The sequence below is a fragment of the Nilaparvata lugens genome, chromosome 2, assembly GCF_014356525.2.
Source record: "Nilaparvata lugens isolate BPH chromosome 2, ASM1435652v1, whole genome shotgun sequence".
Classification (NCBI taxonomy): domain Eukaryota; kingdom Metazoa; phylum Arthropoda; class Insecta; order Hemiptera; family Delphacidae; genus Nilaparvata; species Nilaparvata lugens.
Genome location: NC_052505.1, coordinates 63601899 through 63621686, shown reverse-complemented (window position 1 = coordinate 63621686; position 19788 = coordinate 63601899). Strand labels below are relative to the sequence as shown.

Genomic DNA, 19788 nt, shown 5'->3' with positions numbered 1-19788 from the left:
CAAGTGAAAATTAATTTAAACTAGATTCATTAATATATCGTCCCCGTTCTGGCAAAACTCACTACCTACAAAAATGCTCATTTTCTGTAATGTATTTTGATAGGCTTAAAAAATGTAGTTCTTTGAGTAGGCAGAACTCACCAGGTCATATATTTTATTACTATTTCTATTTTTCCACTTTTTCAGATCTCACTAAGTTGCTAGACACATTTTTCTTGTCTGGCAAAATTCACCAAAGTGCTTTAGTTTTCAAGGAAACGCCTAGCAATTTTCACTAACCATCTTTAATGAGTTTTCATCCTCATGAATACAGAGCTTCATCAAGCATAATAATTCACTAAACATATTTCGTGAGTTTTGCTTCCCACAAACTAATTATCAATGGATAGTGATAACATTATTTAGGAAATGGTGAGCAATATTTGCTGTTTGGTAGTCAGGCAAAACTCACCAAGTGTTATGTGCTTATAACTCAAAACTGTAGTTTTTGACTTGGTGAGTTTTGCCAGTACGGGTACGATATAGATCTACTGGGTTAATTGTATGCGATCGGTTCAGTACCATATGTGATAAATCTATAGCTCAAGTTCATTATTGAGGAATTCTGAACCGACTCACTAATCACAATTTATGAAAAACTACCCTATTGATTGCGATAAAACTAAGAAGGATTTTTTATTCCTATAATCACATTACAAACGAAAAACATCACAGCTTTCTTAGGTCCTAGGTGCTCTCTGTGAAGTCTGGTGAAGATAATAATTACTTTAACTTCAAGAGAGTTTAAGGACCGTTTTCAGATATTTTTTAAACCTTCAAGTCATGTTAGCTTCTAGCAAATCAATTAATCAATTGATGTATTAATAATGATCTCATATTGGGCTCATTGAGGATGGGTATAGTAATGACAATCGTTCAAGTATCTAGTCCGCATTATTGTAGCTTATCTGAAAAAGTCTCTCCATAATTAAAGACATTAAAAGAGATAAATTATCATGATTTGCATGATAGGCTACCAAAGAGAATGAAGATCTCAAACTTTTATTTTTATAATTTTGCTGTAAACTTACTATAATCATAATTTATATACTATATATTATTAGGATAGGAAGAGAGTAATGAATAACTTATAGCCTTTCATCAACAGATATTTCAAAAACTACCTATCATTCCTGCAACAAAACTGTAGTCTAGTGTGTTCTATAAAATTTTGTTGCTTTCACATTATATTTGCAACAAGTTTTTTTAAATACTTTGACAGATTATACTTTCATAAGACTTCAAACGTTAATTCATATTTACAGGCCTACTTATTAGTTATTAATCATATTAATTCAAGTTCATAGGCCTACTACTTAGCATTTATTATTTTTATGAATATTATAGTTTTACTCATCCTACTGCTAGTATTAACTGATCTAATATTGGATTTTAAAGGAAAGGATTGGCTTATGACGTGCGGGATGAGAAATTCATGAATGACACATCATCATGTCTGAACTACTGGACTGATTGACTTGAAATTTTGCATCTGGACTCTTAATTAATCGAGGATGGTTAAAGGCCTATTTAAAATTCTTCAAGATTTCAGTAGGTCAAGTTTCCAGTCTGTCAAGTTTTCAATTAGAGGGTTACCTGCTAGTCAGTAATAAGTGCACAGTTTACTCACAACTCCCATTACACAGTTATTAAGAACTCTATACTATATTATATCAGGTCCTACTACGATGTAGCCTACAAGGAACTCCATACGTTACGTTAACGTGTAGTATAGAATTCCGTGCCTGCCCAGCAAAGCAAAGACAAGAGTGTCATCATCAAAGAGCCAGCTAGTGCCGTTGACTCATTCTTTTGAGTTCTGAGCTATTGATAAACTAGAAACATTGTCTACTTTTCAACTTTCTTCTTTCAGAAAATGTTGAGAACGATGTTCTTGCTTTGTAAATACATGTATGTATTGGTAGCTATAGTTACACTACCGGGGGTAGTTGGATGAGCAACTAACAATAGGACAGAAAGTCCTACCTCACTTTCTCACTATCATTTTCCCTCTCTCTTTCGTCCCCTCAATCTTATTTTGTCTCTCTCTCACAATAATTATCCTGGTCGTGTGGGAAGGATATTATTTTTTATACACTTTTCAGAGTCGACAATTATTTGTTGAAACACCGCCGATTTATGTAGATATATTACAATATTATATTATTGTTATTCAAATTGCATTCTATCTTATTTTCATCAATTGATTTTTTATACTTCGTAGAATTCATTAAATTTATTGATTAGCAATACTGCCATTCAATGTTAATTAGTGTATAAGCAAGTATATATTGTAACATGGATAAAGAACTGTGATCTATCTATCTAATTTATCTCACTTTGCTTGAATATATTAACAACTAGCAGGTAACCCGTGCTCCGCAAGGGTCTAATTAGAAACATGTCAAACTAAAAATTGACCTAATGAAATCCTGAAGAATTTAAAATGTGCCTATAACCATCCTTGATAAATAAGGAATATTTATGCAAAATTTCAGTCTAGAAGTTCAGACGTGTTGATGCGTCATTCGTGAATTTCCCATCCCCCATAACGAAAACCTCTTCAGTTTACCCTTCACAAGGTTTTCACAAGTTTATGTGAGAAGTTTTTATTTAAAGTCTATGGTAATGATTTAAAAAGGTTTTCGTTGCTATCTGGGTATTGTAAGAATTTTAAGATAAATTTATGTCAATTGATTAATTTCCTGAAGTGTGATAAAATATGTGGATGAGTATTTTTTTTTATATAAACGAGGGTTTATCAGTTAATTCACTTAAACAGGAAGCTGATCAGATCTCTCGGATTTTGAATTTGGCGCGCTACCTGGTAATGGTTTTCAGTTATTTTTATGGTTCCTTATGGAAAAACATTTTTGTTTCTCTCGGTATTTAATAGGTGGTTGTATTATATCTATATTCGATTTTGATTTAAGAGTTTATTATGATAGGGTCTCAGTTTAGAGAAGGTTATAAGTTTTAAAATTTCGCAAGCTACTAGTTTTACTGATGATTACATTTATTTACAAGACTTCCATTAACAATTACTCACATATTTCGTTCATAAGACTGCATCCATTCAGGTCCTGAATTTTACTATTTCCAGTTACAGACTTACAGTGTTCGAAGATTATTACACACACATCGATTTCTACTCGTCCAATTTTTTGCCGTCCCCATAAATTCTTTTAGATTAAACCTAACTTGATAAAGGCATGATGTTCAGGGGTGCCCACAAGGGGGGGGCATGGCGCAATTTGCGCCATCAACATTTTTGGGGGGGGCATGATTTTTTTATATTTTATGTAAACATTTTGAATCATGGCTAAAAAATCAAGGTATTAAATAGAAATATTATCCTAATGTAGTTTAATTTTAATACTTTTTCCCACCTTTACAATGTTATATTTTACTAAGTGTAACTCAATATACAGCATAAAAAATACAATTGATAATATTTTGTATGCAGGAATTTTAGTAATTCTAAGCCTATGAGTTTGAAGGTAAATCTTTGACAAAAATAAATTATAACTTCAACATCCACTATTATTCTGATTTCCTTTGCTTAATTAATTTTCAATGGTCCTTTGAGTTTCCTTGCTGTTGCAACTTAATTTTCTTAAAAGCACAATGATAAGTTAAATTGTAATGTACATCTCAATCTAATAATTATTTAATCTCGAAGGCGTTTCATGATGATATTAATGTCTCTGAAATGGGAATGCAATTATGAACAACATCGCAAACTCTAGTGAATTTGACAGGAGAAAAAGCTTCTCTTGTCAAAAATATCAAATGAGCAAATTTCAATCTTTCAAATTTATACCCTATTTACCACACAGTAATCAAGTAATTAGTGTAATGCTTTATTACTTTTTTCTGTTTTGTATAATAGTCCAGTCAAATAGTTGTTTTTCAGGAAACAGCCCGAAAGAATTTTTCGCGACGGTTCTATATGTATTTTGGGGCCCTGAATTCTAATCTGAAATTTGCTGACACGCCAGAGGGCGGCTTCACCCCCAAAATTTTGGACTTTTTTAAGTTTTCCATTTAATCTCGAGAACCTTGAATTTTTCGAGAAAAAGCATTCTCTATATAACATTAAATATAATTGAATTTATATTTAAAATATAAAACATAATAAAATTTTCAATAAATTGAGTGGTCGCGCAGGACTCCACGATTTTTGATTCCAGAGCTAAGAGTTTTCAAAAAAGGGGTATTTTTTAAGGGGTTTCCAAAATTATGCAAACCTACCACTTCTACCCTATACAACTAGGATCTTTTTCTAGTAACGGCTCTAACGATTTTCACTAAATTCAGAATATAGTAGGTTTATGATATCAAAATTTGATTGCACTAGGTCTCATCCCTGAGATAACTCCCTGAAGGACATGAAAAGGATAATTCATCCTTGGAAAAATAGATGATGATTTCGTCGTCTGTCGATAATAGAAGATGCGTGTGCCTGTGTGGGAGATCAGCTGTGTAATCAATTAGCTTATCGTATCTCGCGAGAAATCTAGAAATTTTAATTGACTCGATCAAAATACAGTAATCTGATTTGTTGACATGAGATGGTATATATCTTAATATTCAAAGTTAATCATTATTTTACAGTTCTAAGTGATTAGTGAGTGTTATTTTTGTTATTCTATTTGGTATGTAAACAATCCAAATTAGAAGTTTTATGTTTTCAAATATTTGGACTAAAAATTTCACTTGAATTCAAGTGTATCCTACTTTTTGGAATATTAAATATTCCAACTATAAATTTTATAGTGTATAAATCAAAATTCGGGGAAGAAACAGTTTTGGGCTGTGCCTGTTAGTCCTTCCCCAATCATTTAAAGAATTGAGTTCTGTTTATCAATGAATAAATAACGAGTAAAGCTCGGTGCCCCGATATTTGGTATTAATAAATAGAATTTACAAAATGTACTTGTTCAGATGATATCTTTATTCCAAAAACCAAACCATTTAAAGATTTCGACTTGTGTTATTTACACCTGTGATGTTAAAAAGTAAATACTACCAACAACACAACATCAGTGACAACCTGTTCCAATTTATGATAAATATCGGGGCACCGAGCTCCGCTCTGGAGTACCTACAAAAGCATATAAAAATTATTACGAAAGAAGAAATTATAATAAATATTCATAGTTCATACAGAAAGATTCTATCTTATCACAGTGGATTGAGATTGATTCCCAGAGGAATGCAAAAATTTCTCTCACAAAAGCATGTTAAATTAACCCTGATTAATTCCACGAAACAAATCACAGAAGACCATCTCAAGAAGATAGCTTATCTGATTGGTTCTACTGGAATTAATCAGGATTGAAATTGATAAATTCTTTCAATGTCCTTCAGCGAGTTTCCTTCAGCAAAGCCAGCCTTACTTATCTTTCAATATCCTATTAAAATATTTGTCATGTAGTTTTTCCTGATGTAATTTAGTACTTTCTAGTCATCCCGAACAAGAACGGGTGCACTGCTAGTCTCAAAAATGATATCAAAAAGATACTTATTTATTTCTATTTTAAAAGAGATAAAGAACGATGGTATATATTTTTACAATATTATGAAAACAGAAAGAACTCCTCACAAGACCAAAGGTAAATAATGTCATTTAGAAGATTAGAATGTAAGATGTGAATTTTATTGTCATACACTGACTAATGTTGGAAACAAAAGGGTTGGGAATTGGGGTACTTTGGGGGAGGGCATTACACTTGAATTGGGGGGGGCTTGCGCCATTGCCCTTGGGGGGGCTGGGCACCCCTGATGATGTTGTCCATTCAATTTGGTAGAATTATAAGAACGGCAAAAAATCGATGTGTTTGTGTAACTGGCTTATTTAATATTTATCCCTGGTTCAATCACAGTACTTCCAAGTTATGTTTTCCCATTATTTCAATTATTATCGTATATCATAAATCATTACATTTTGGGGTCACATTTGCCACTCTATTCATTGCCTCGTCAAGAATAACGTTAACTACTGATACATATTTTCAAGACTCTGCAGGAGGGGAACCATGTCGAATTGCTATCTCCATAATCGTAATGTTAATTGGGATTCCATATAACTCGGTTGATTTTCATCCGAACGTTCCAGTCAATATCTCATTTTGAAGGTTTGTTAATTCTCTATTCAAGTTGCGAGGTGAAAAAATTGATATTTCTTGAGAAAACATTTATATTGCTCTATTAAGTGGGAAACTTTTATGATTTTTTCCTGGCGTTTTTGATGAATATTTTGGAAATTTATCTTGCAACATGAATTAGTTTTGATGATTCTGTTGAAATCAATGTTTTCATAAAAATCTTCACATCCGTACGGTTTTTAAATGGAATCTAGCGAAGGAATTTATCGTTTGCAAGCCACTGAAAAATGGAGGTGACAGACCCTCACACGCACGCACAAGCGGTGCGTGACCGCCTTCAGTTGACTGAAGGCGACCGGTTTTGGGCTCAGTTTTCCTGTAAACAATAGTTCTTACATTATTCACTCCCTTTTGAAAGTTATTCGCAGAAAGAGTTCATGAGTAAAGGGATCTTGACCTGAGAGTGGACAAAATATAATCAGTATACAGAATGTTCTGAAAAAAGGTGCCCATAAATCAGGGCGTGATTCCTCACATCAAAAAAAGAAAAAAGTTTTAATTAACATAGGTCCGAAAATGCTTAGTTACCAAGTGATAGAGGGTGGAAGATTTCGTCTGAATTTCTGTGCCTCTGCTGAAACGAAGCCCTACGGGTATTTGTTGGCTGTTAATTAAGATGTACAATTTAGCGTACTTTATGTAAAATGAACTGAAAAATTCAATAAAACCGTTTCCAGACCTGTAGCTACAGTAATGTTTAAGATATGTGACGAAATATGCGAAACTTGGTCCCGAAAAAAGTTCCTTTTAAGTTTGAAGCAGATTTACTTTGTTAAAAAATGTATCTCTCTCTCTATATATCTCTCTCCCGATCGTGTTCTAATGGGAAGGATGTTATGTTATATTCAGAGAGTTGACAATAATTTTATTTGTTGAAACACCGCCAATCCATGTAGTTACATCGCAATATTATACTATTGTTTTTCAAATTGCATTCAATCTCCATTCTCATACTTAGTAAAATTCGTTGAATAAACAGCAATACTGTCATTTATAGTAAATTAGTGCATAAGCCAGTATATATTGTAACATACTGAGACATACAAACAGGCGGCTGTAGAAGTGTAGAAACAACATTCGTCCAAATTGTCTTGCTACCAATCTATTGCTACTGCTTTGTAGTGAGATTCACTTAAAACTGTCAGCATTAGCTGGAAGGGAACATCATTGATGCTGTTCAGAAGTATGCTGACACATCCGAGCTACTCTATGATGTCATTCATCTTAAACTGACAGCATTGATTAAACGGAAACAGCATTGATATCATTCACGAGGTATGCTGACACTCAACCAAGCTCCTCTATAGTGAGATTCACTATAAAATGTCAGCATTAGTTGAACAAGACGAGCTTCGATGTTATTTATAAGGTACACTGACACACAACCAAGCAGCTTTACAGTGAGATACTGTCAGCATTAGTTAAAGGTGAAACATTGATGCTATTCATGAGGAATACTGATTTTTGAAAGTGAGCCACACTATAAGTACCTGACTCGGTCAGCATCGACTGAATGGGCAACATTGATGTTATTTATAAGGAATGCTGACAGTAGAAAGTGAATCTGTTCACAGTATAAAAGTGTCTAACAAGACTTTTCAGCATGGCTAGGAACATTTTTAGGCCAGTTCCTAAACCTACAACAATCAATTAGTGAACAGATCAACTGTGAATAGATTTTTCATTGTGGGGGGGGGGAGTTCTTCTATGAAAGACTGACTATTTCCCTCTTTCTCTCTTCTCCCTCTGGCGCTCTCACACTCACACACATACCTTCTTCAGAGATTTTCTACTTCTTTTTCTTTTAATCCGAGCCTAGTTCTTACAAGAACGGGTAATGAATCCTGAATTTACCCGGCTATCCTGCAGAGCCTTGAATCCTTTGATAACAACTATTAAGCAATTCCAAATTATTTCATCCAAATTATTGTCAAACAATTTCAATTGGGAACAATTTTGATTTTCAAATGATTGGAAAGTACTTTCAAGTACTTCACTTCAATCATTCTAAATGATTCATAAATCAGTTTCAATCACCGATTATAAAATGATTGGAAAGTACTTCCAAGTACTTTACTTCAATCATTCTAAATGATTCATAATCAGTTTCAATCACCGATTATAAAATGATTGGAAAGTACTTTCAAGTACTTCACTTCAATCATTCTAATGATTCATAAATCATTTTCAATCATCGATTATACAATGACTGGAAAGTACTTTAAAGTACTTTACTTTAATCATTCTAAATGATTCATAAATCAGTTTCAATCACCGATTATAAAATGATTGGAAAGTACTTTCAAGTACTTCACTTCAATCATTCTAAATGATTCATAAATCATTTTCAATCATCGATTATACAATGATTGGAAAGTACTTTCAAGTACTTTACTTTAATCATTCTAAATGATTCATAAATCAGTTTCAATCACCGATTATAAAATGATTGGAAAGTACTTTCAAGTACTTCACTTCAATCATTCTAAATGATTCATAAATCATTTTCAATCATCGATTATACAATGATTGGAAAGTACTTTCAAGTACTTTACTTAATCATTCTAAATGATTCATAAATCAGTTTCAATAATCGATTATAGAATGATTGGAAAGTACTTTCAAGTACTTTACTCCAATCATTCATAAATCAGTTTCAATCATCGATTATGGAATGATTGGAAAGTACTTTCAAGTAATTTACTTCAATCAAATAATTCTGAACAATTTGTAAATCATTCTCATGCAGTCATCAATTTCCAAACGATTGGAGAGTATTTCCAATCACTTGACTTTAATAATTTTCAATGTTCAATAAATCATTTCCAAACATTGGTCCACAAGATCCTTCTACATTATTATGGAGATATACTTCACACTTCATGATCTGTTGAGGATACTCGAAAGTTTATTCGAAGTTTTTCAATTTTCACTATCAATATGGATTACTCATTAGAAATCATTGGAAATTATTTTCAAGTAATTCCAAATCATTCCATTCAGATGATTCCGAATGATTGTCAATGGATTTCAATCAGAAATGAGAAGAAAAAATTCAATGACTTGAAATTATTGTAAATGATTTTAATGTAATTATAATTGTCTCTTTCAAATCACTTCAAAGTACTTCAAATCAGTTGACTCCAATCATTCTAAATTATTCGTAAATCAGTTCCAATCATTGGTCTTCAAGTAATTGAAAAGTACTTCATTCAAATCATTCTAAGTAATTTATAAATCATGTTCAATCATTGGTCTTCAAATGATTGAAAAGTACTTTAAAGTACTTTACTAAATCATTTAAGGTAATTTATAAATCATTTTCAATCATTGGTCTTCAAGTAATTGAAAAGTACTTCAAAGTACTTCATTCAAATCATTCTAAGTAATTTATAAATCATTTCCAATCATTGGTCTTCAAATGATTGAAAAGTACTTTAAAGTACTTTACTAAATCATTTGAGGTAATTTATAAATCATTTTCAATCATTGGTCTTCAATGACATTTCATGGAGAATTAAAAGTAATTTGAAAGTACTTTAAAATGATTTAACTTGCCCTAAAAAGAGGTGACAAATTTTAAATCACTGGCAATTAGTTTCAAGCACTTTCAAATCATTTCCTTGCTGCTTGGGTTGTCACGTATGATGATAGGGCTTCACAAGGTCCTTGCAATCTATCAAATTTATCTCTCTTAATTGTTGAGAGAAGACGCTGAGGGATAAAATATTTCAACAAGTCAAGGTGAAATTGTTTGAAGCTAGCATTAGAATTCAAAGGGTACAATATTTTATCACCTAGAGGTCCAGTTGTATAAGGAACAAGAATTTGCAATAGGCTTGTGTCAGACATAACTGATAAATCATGAATTTTTATAGCAGCTTCCAAGAATTTCAATAAGCTATCAATATTTAATCCATCACAAGGCTGAAGATTTTTCAAGAAGCTTTCTACAGGATTTCTCAATTTATTGTAGAAACTTGAATCAATTTCCAAAGTTGGTCTAGGGATCAAATTATTAACTTGATAACCATGATTGAGTTTTGATGGACCAATATTTTCAAATTCAGTTGTAGACTCACCACTTGTACCAGGTTCACACCTTGTTAATGTAACAGCACAAGTATCCTTTGAACTAGTTCCTAAATTTTCATTAATTACAACTTTAGATTGACTAGGAAAAGGTTCCAGTAAAGCAGCTGGATTCGGTGATGGTGGTCTAGATGGAGCAATCAAGCTTTGTAGTTCAATAATTCTATTATAACAATCAATAAAATGTTTTGCAAAATTCGAAAGCTCATCCAAATTTTCAGTCAAGACAAGAGTTTCTTCACTCTCAGTTTGTAAGAATACAATAATTTGTTTCATCCTATTTAAATAATGCATAAATATTGACTCAATTTTTACTACATTTAGCTCTGATTACAGTTCTGTAATATCCAGTTTGCACACCATTTTGTACAGTGTCAATAAGTTCCATTACTTTTGGAAGTTTTTCTCTAAGACAATTGACTGACTCATTATAACTTGACAAATTATGAATAATTTGATTGGTACTATTACCTGCTAATGAACGATAGCTAGATCTAAGATTACTCGCATTGCATGACTCAAGACTTGAAAAGTCTTCTCCCAAGGTCATGAGTTCAAAAACAAGGTTAGGTTTCACAAGATAATCAGGAATAATTCTCTGAGTTAAAAATTTACTCAGATCAATTTCATCAGAAATAGTCTGATTTAGTTTTTCCATGATTACAAAATCGATGGTTATAGCAAGTGAAACAATTCAATACGGTACAAAATACAAATCATGAAAATAATTGCTCAGTACTAAGCTCTCTCTCAGTAACCATACTAAATAAATTATACTTCAATTTCAACCAAGATTTCCATATAAATTGACCACGCTCTGCTACCAATTGTAACCAACCCTATTTGAGTAATCTCAAATAAGACTGCCTAACAAGTAGGAAGCAATGCTGGTCATGAGGGCCAGTGAATATTTTGGCAATCCTGGTTGAAATAAAATTTAAGCCAAGTCCGATTGAATCTTATATTTTCAAAATTAAAATCAATTTCATTTCTGAAGTTACAAAATAACAAGTTTACAAGTTTTGATTATTAAATCTATGTTAGTAACCCGGTAGGCCTACAACTGAAGCTTCAGTGTAATGTGGAATCGTAGATAAGCGACGATTATCGAAGTTTGAAACTCATAAAATTCGATGGACTTGGTTGAATTAGAAGCTGAATTGTAAAACAAGTGTTCTGCTTACCCCACTTCGAATTGTAAATGGAAATTTAACTTTCATACTGTACTTGAATTCCAAAATTTGGTTGAATTTGCTTGAGTTTATGGAAAATGTTTAGTCTCCTTCATCCTGTATTTATCCTGGTATTATATTTGTCCGGTCATTCAAAATTAATGGTAAAATAAAAAAACCCAACTGGGGTTATTCAAATATAAAATTCAATCAGGCATTGTAGATTTACATTTATGCTACTTTAGCATAATTTAAAAGAAAAATTTTGTAGTAAAATTTAGATATTTCATTATTCAAATTACATCCTACATTTTGAGATGCCACAGCTAGGCCTTTTAGAACAAGAAAAAAGAAATCCCTGGCTGGCCAACCGACAAAGCTTCGTCCAGTTGTACCAATCCAACAGATCAAAATTATTAACTAGAAATTTTAATAAATGGATATTCAAAGTTATGTCCAAATAAGGAGAAAATAAAATAAATAAAATAAAATTAAGTAATTAATAAATTTTTGGTACATAATGAAATATAATTTACAGTTTTTGTTTATTAATTTTTTTTAAATTTTGCAATGTGTTATAATATTTATCAAGCTGTGTACAGACTTGTGCCACAAACACACACCGTAAGCTTTCCATAAGCTGATGCTGTAATTATCATACTATACATATAGGCTATTGGATTATTTGATGATAATTATATTCATACAAATTTAATATAATACGCATATCATCAGCTGATGAATAGCGCACGTGGTGTGTAACCATGAATTGTATGTAACTCAAGTTATTATGTATACAGCTTGTGAGCAAGTTGAGTTTCATCAAAATGAACCATTAGGAATAATTGAATAACAAGTACTTGAACACTGATCTAGATGCAATAATAAAGTGAGAATACAAGTAACAGGTAAGATTGAAAGTAATAGATGAGTCCCTACCAGCTAAAACTGCCTTCAAGAAAGCAGACGGGGCCACTCCGGCCACTAATGAGGGTAATGAAGCGGATTCAGAAGACAATATAGAGTGTGATAGTCGAGAGTTGGAGGATGAACCTTTTTGGAACAATAGCCCAGTGTACAGGTAGCGCGGCCCCGTCTCCTTTCTTTAACCCCCATCCATTTTTTCTTAAAATTCAATAACAGACAAACTTCTATTTATTAGAGAGATGAATTCACATTCAGAATGGTTGGGTTTGATAACTGTTTCATATTATCAGACTGTTAAATGATTTATCCAGGATATAGTAGGCCTATCATGAAAGTAGATTGAATACTGTTATGGGTTTCTACACTGATAAAACACTTGAGGCGATTTATAGTGATTACAATTACTTACAACACTATAACACATGGAGGTAAACTAGAAACAGCTATATGAACTGATCACTACCGTCCTAATAAATTACACAGAATTTATCACAAGCAGTGACAAACAGTATAAGAACTTACATTACCACTATAAGAACTGTATAAGAATAACTGTCACCAAGAATAATAACTGTTAGAACAACTGAAAAATTATATTTTCATTTTAATATCTATCACGATTATTATAACTTTACCAATAGTCTATCACGATTATTATCACTTATTTTTGAGTTCAGTTTCCAAGATCTCTTTGTTTTCCTTAAGTTTACCTTCAAATTTATCTTCCAAAATTGTATTGCTTTTTTGTAATTTCTCATCAAATTTACTTTCCAGAGATCCAAATTTACCTCCCAAAGATAATCTATTTTCTTCAAAATTACTTTCTAATGATGCAAATGTTGATTCATTTTCTTCTAATTTACTCTCCAATTTACTTTCCAATGACAATTCATTCTCCTCCAATTTACTCTCCAATGATTCAAATTCACTCACCATCAGGGCTCCGGAATCTATTTCGAATAGGAATGTATCTGGGTAGTGGGTCCTCACCTTGAGTCAGTAATGCTTCATGAAGACGATTTTGTAGAACAGATTTTGAGCCATATGCATCCAAATCACGCTCATCAAGTTCTGCTTTCAATTGTCTCACTTTCAAACTTGTAAGTGGCACACCTTTCCCAACCATTTTAGATTAAGTTCAAGAGAAAATATTACAAAGTTCACTAATATTCACAGATCAATAGTGATTCTAATAACTTCAAGATAAAAGACTTACTCAAAGATTCACTCACTTAAAGATTGAAATTCACACATAAAGATAAAAGTCTAATCAATCAGAGATGAAAGTTCACACTCACTCGAAAATAAAAGTTTACTCAGATATTATAATACTTGAAAATAGAAGTTCACACACGAAGATAACAGTTTATAAGATCAGCTGAAGAATAGTATACCACTTCTTACACCAATGTTACGGGTTTCTACACGATTATTATCACACTAGTCTGTCACGAAGAGAAGAAGCGAACACTCCACTCTAGTTTCTTAACTTAACTCGCTGACTGCAACACGCGCCATTAATATAGGCAACATAACTTTGGGGAAGGATCTGGAGGTGTCGAACAGTCCCGACCAATCACAGCGATTCGAAGGTTCTGGAACGTGTTTGTCATTGGTCGACGTCTCCCTGCAACAAGATCAACTCACGAGAATGAACTAGAATGATCCAGAAGCCCCCCTGTCTCATCTGTGTTGTCTACTAGAGACCCCTCGTCTCCTGCCATTCATCTAATGGCTTCATCCATAACACTACATTGTAATTAAATTAATGCTAAGTGCTGAATTGTAGCAATTTACACTGTTGAGATTATTACTCAATATATTTTCCAATCCTGAATTTAACAGCTTATTGTTACAAATTGTTTATTAGATCCGTCATTATTCTCATCAGTGGATTTTGAGCTACAATTATTATTGTTTTGATCTCTTTACATACTTGTATCAACTGGTGTTCTGTTTTCTTTGAGACCCGTTCTCTTGTCATACAGATAGTCAGATACGTCTTAATTATATTTGTACTACTATTTGAACTCCCTTCCTGAGTTCAGCTTTAAGATTTTCTGGAAGGGCCTGTATCATCATTTTTCGATCATTTTATTCATAATAATAATATGATATTGTATTATGTCATGTATATTTTTGAATACGCGGCGATGAAAACTATTTCAAAATTGAGTATGTGCCTATCTGTTATTTGTAAGCATTCTTTATTCGATTGTATGGATGATATTGAACATAAATATTATTATAATGGAATACCCTATACTGTATCTACTATAATAATAAATTATCCGTTTATTGCTCTCTTCTGAGAATTTCTCTAATCATTTCACAGAGTGTGAAGAGTATTCTAAATTTGGGAAGAATGATAAGGATGAGTGCCATAACAGCTTTTTCAAATCATTGCATCGCGATGAACAAGGAGAATACACGGCTACGCATCGCCAATTCCCTCATTTGGTAAGCTTTAATAGTCAACTTCAAAAGTTTGATATTCAATTTTTCATAAATATCAAAACATCATTCATTGACAAAAGCATAAATTCGAACACAGAAACATAATGAATTTTGACTTAGAAGAGTTTTACTTACATCACAGTAGGTTACTTAACTCACTTACTTGAATATTTTTTTTGTTAATATTTTAGAGTTTTCTGAAAAGAGCACTCTATACAGTGACTCATTCTTTGAAAAAGTAAATGAAATCACAAAAAGCTCTAAAGTTATCATTCAATAGCATATCACATCCATGAAACATGTAATTTAAATATAACGTGTAGCCTAATATTGTAATACTATGTGCCAAGAATAAAAGTAACACGTAGGTAACATTTAACACGTAATATGAAAAATGGACCCTCGAAAACATGAATTACACAGATATTGCCGTATTGTATATGATGGAAGTAATACATTTTGGTTTCAGGTAACGGTTGGCAATAATGGATTCAAGTTCACTTGCCGTGGGGCTTTATTAAGTGAGACTTTTGTTCTCTCTGTTGCGCACTGTACGAAACGTCTCTTGTGAGTAGAAACTTCATTCATATTAGTTTTTCTAAGAAATAATGACAGGAGAAAAATCCTCAAAGTTGATAACCAAATCTAACCAAATTTCATTGTGACACAAGTAGTATTTTTGAACCATATGCGTGCGTTAAAGAATAGAATAATAATAGAAAGTGGCACCTATAGACCAGTCAATAAAGACCGAAGAGTCCACATCGTTACACCGCTTGCTATATTATTATAGCATAATATAATAATATAACTATCAAAAAAGAGTTATGCTATATTACTATAGCATAATAATATTTTATTTTGAGTCTAAATATACTTGTTGAAGAGACCATTGAAGTTTTAAACTTTGGGGGAGGGGGAGGGATCCTGTGGGGAAAGCAAGCGGTGTAACGATGGGGATTCTTCGGCTCCAGGATATTTATTGTTCACTAGCTGGTCCGGCGATCTTCGTACCGCCAAATAGTTAACATCTCATGACAAACTTTAGCTGGATGTACACCTGAGGAGGCGCGATGCGACATTTTGCATCCAGGTGCTTCTTGCTTATTGGTTTGAATGGAAGAACTCACACACACTGAATCGGGCATGGCGGGAACGGTGTGATAAGGTAATCTCCATAAGAACTACTTAATATCACCCATAAGATCACACTAGTCGTGACCCTGGGTCCCAGGGCAATTTTTGTTTTAGTTATAATTTTGCTTCCGCTCACTTTACTGTCTATTGTGATCCATGTAAATTCATGTCAGTAGACACTTAAACTTGATGTAGAGTGTTAGTGCTCTCTGTGACTTGTTTTCGTGAAATGACGCTTTTGGGTCCCTGGGACCCAAGGGTCACGACTAACGTAACTTTTTTCATTTTCACAATTTTTATGCAATAGTGATTGGATGTTTAAATGTTTAAATGTTTAAATGTTTAAATGTTTAAATGTTTAAATGTTTAAATGTTTAATGTTTAAATGTTTAAATGTTTAAATGTTTAAATGTTTAAATGTTTAAATGTTTAAATGTTTAATGTTAAATGTTTAAATGTTTAAATGTTTAAATGTTTAAAGTTTAAATGTTTAAATGTTTAAATGTTAAATGTTTAATGTTTAAATGTTAAATGTTTAAATGTTTAAATGTTTAAATGTTTAAATGTTAAATGTTTAAATGTTTAAAGTTTAAATGTTTAAATTTTAAATGTTTAAATTTTAAATGTTTAAATGTTTAAATGTTTAAATGTTTAAATGTTTAAATGTTTAAATGTTTAAATGTTAAATGTTTAAATGTTTAAATGTTTAAATGTTAAATGTTTAAATGTTTTAATGTTTAAATGTTTGAATGTTTGAATGTTCAAATGTTGTGAATTCACGGCGAAACGCGGTAATAGATTTTCATGAAATTTGACAGGTATTTTCCTTTTTTAATTGCGCGTCGACCTATGTAAAAGGTTTTTGGAAATTTTGCATTTCAAGGATAATGTAAAAGGAAAAAGGAGCCTCCTTCATACGCCAATATTAGGAGTAAAAATCATACTATAGAGTTATTCATCATAAATCAGCTGTTTATACCTACTGATTACACAGATGTGTGGAGAAGCCAGTCTATTGCAGTATTTCCATAAGGTCTATAAAGTTTCAATCAGGTACTTGTGGATGAGAATACTGCGTGAGGTCTATTGTTCACAGAACTACTAGTAATACTATTCATCACTATAATTTCAGAAGTTTTTCAAAGATTATGCAACATGAACTTGGCACATTAGGGTAATAACTACCCTAAGAGAAGACTATGACCTTCCAACTCTTTCCCATCTTTCTTGTAGTGTTGCATGTCAGATCCTTGATTGTATTCATCACTATCATTCTTTGTTCACTTTATATTGAATAATAACCAAACGTTCCTTTCCACTACCTTAAAAATGCAAGGTTTTATAAATTCATTTTTAAAATTATAATAAAGATCGATTTCTGCTTTACATTAGTTCTCGTTGCATTCATCATTAACCCTTGGACATATTAGAATCATAGAATAGCATTATATCTTGAAATATTTTGAGATATTCAATATGAAAGAAGCGGGTCCCTGGGACTCAGGGTCACGATTAAGGTCAGAAAAAATAGGGTCACGACTAGAAGGTTAATATCCATAATATAACCAAGCTGCGCCTCCTCAGGTGTGCTCAGCCTTAGCTTAATCTAATGCACTATATTTTTATGAAAATTATCCAATAATCAGTATTCACATTTATATCTCAATATGGACTTCCACAAGTACATAGGTGTGCACAACTAACTGTGTAAGAGTTTTTTTTTTTAGTTGTTGAATGCAGCTTGCTGGGAATTGGAAGGTATCTCCTTGCTGCTGATTTTCCCATGCATATTCTAAATTTACATCATCTCGAGTTCTACGAGCCAAGTTTGGACGTCGTTTGTACCGCGGCATTGGAATTGAAATTTTGTGAATCAGTAGAAAGAATATTGAAAAACAGAGTCTACCGACGGCTGTTGGATGACTCAATTATTATAACATCTGATTTTTATTACTGTGTGTGGCCAGCTCACAAATCTACTCCCGTGAGGATTACATGTAAACTCTGAAGGACCGTAGGAAAGAGACCTGAAGTCGGATCATGAATTAGATGAATTAGTTCATAAACCTGGTCCTGAACATAACGAACACAACTAAAGAAAAATCATCAAATTCGGTGCACACATAAAAAAGTTATTGAATGTCAAAATCTGAGGCTCGAGTTTTATTTATATAGAAGAAAGATTGTTTATTGTTTCTGAAGGGATGGATTCAAGGATCTAAAGGTTCAAAGAACACCACACGTCAACTGAAGCTTATTGTGTCCCCAAGTAGTATGTTAGTTATGCAAACCAATACCTATGTCCTTTACAAGAACCAGGAGTTTTTCCGTACCTATACTAATCATCACCTGGTTGCTATCCTTGTCGCAATTCAGTGTGATATGCTTGGCAGTCTCTTTCAGATTGATTAGTCCTCGTGACCTACGTGAGTTCCACTCCTGGCCTTCTTTGTAGGTCCTTCCGTCGAGGAAGGGGCGGCCAAGTTCTATCTAGGGCGCCCGGCTACTCTTGACTCAGCCTTCTTAACCCATATTTGTGCCTGGAGTTTCACCCATCACTGGTCTCTTGAGTGTTTCCTTTTCGCCCCACCGAAACTTTGCAGGGTCAGAAGCTTCACCTCTCCCAAGAAGTTTTGCCTGAATGGACGTCTTTCTTTGAGCAGTGGTGAGTTTTGGCCTCTCCACCCACAAACTCGTAACCTACGTGAGTTCCAATCCTGGCCTTTTTGTAGGTCCTTCCGCTGAGAGAGGGGACGCCAAACTTGCTCTAGGGCGCCCGGCGCCCGGCCACCCTTGACTTAACCTCTTGACCCACATTTGTGCCTGGAGATTCGCCCATCTCTGGTCTCTTGGGTTTCCCTTTTTCCCTGATGGGAAAACTGCCCTGATGGGGCAGATCCCGTGGGTTTGAAGGCAAGGTAACTTCTGGAGTTGCCTTGAGGTCCATTTAAGTCACCTTCTACGACAAGCATGGATACTGCGGATGAATTTTTGTTTTCAACACATTTTTGAGTACGATGATCGACTCAAAGCTCCCACAACCCACAGGGTGCAGTCGCTTTACTATGGGGAGGCTACTTACTATGTATTCTAACATCTTGCAAAAATTCAGCTTTCCCCTAATTTGTTGTACAAAACCCTGTTCTCTTGTCTTCATTGACTGGGGTACTATTACACAAAGCGTTGTTCTTATGGAGATTGCCTTATCACACCGTTCCACGCTATGCCCGATTCAGTGTGTGTGAGTTCTTCCATTCAAACCAATAAGCAAGAAGCACCTGGATGCAAAATGTCGCATCGCGCCTCATCAGGTGTGCATCCAGCTAATGGACATGACCATCCAATATCCTTGTATAGTTGCTGATAAATTTAATAATTATTTTGTGAATAATATAGTAGATAAATTGAAAAATAATTCCGCAAACTGTATAACAGAACGGAATGAATATAAAAATTGGTTTCCAGAAGGAAATTATTTAAATTCTTTATTTTTAAACCCTGTTTGTACAGATAAAATAGTTAGAGTTCTGAAAAGTTTTGATGATTGTAAGTCGTCTGGAATTGATGGAATTTCGGTGAAAGCAATAAAATTGGTCAGCTTATTAATAGCTCCCGTTTTAGCATATATAATAAATCTTAGTTTTGAGTTGGGTGTTGTCCCTGAACAATTAAAACAGGCAGTGGTCGTCCCGATATTTAACAGGGGAGATAGCAAACAAATGGGTAATTTTAGGCCAATATCTTTATTGCCTATTTTTGCTAAACTCATTGAAAAAATTTACAAAAGCAGACTG

At 33.2% G+C, this 19788-nt stretch overlaps 1 protein-coding gene across 2 annotated transcripts in view; it reads left to right on the top strand.

Annotated features, from left to right (window-relative positions):
• Window positions 1-19788, top strand: part of LOC111054864 (venom serine protease) — a 64979-nt gene that overhangs the window by 22121 nt on the left and 23070 nt on the right. For both annotated transcript variants that reach the window (XM_039422433.1, XM_039422432.1), the window contains exons 3-4: window positions 14736-14860; window positions 15327-15424. In XM_039422433.1, the coding sequence (XP_039278367.1) occupies window positions 14736-14860; window positions 15327-15424 (223 nt within the window). The remainder of the gene's footprint in view (window positions 1-14735; window positions 14861-15326; window positions 15425-19788) is intronic.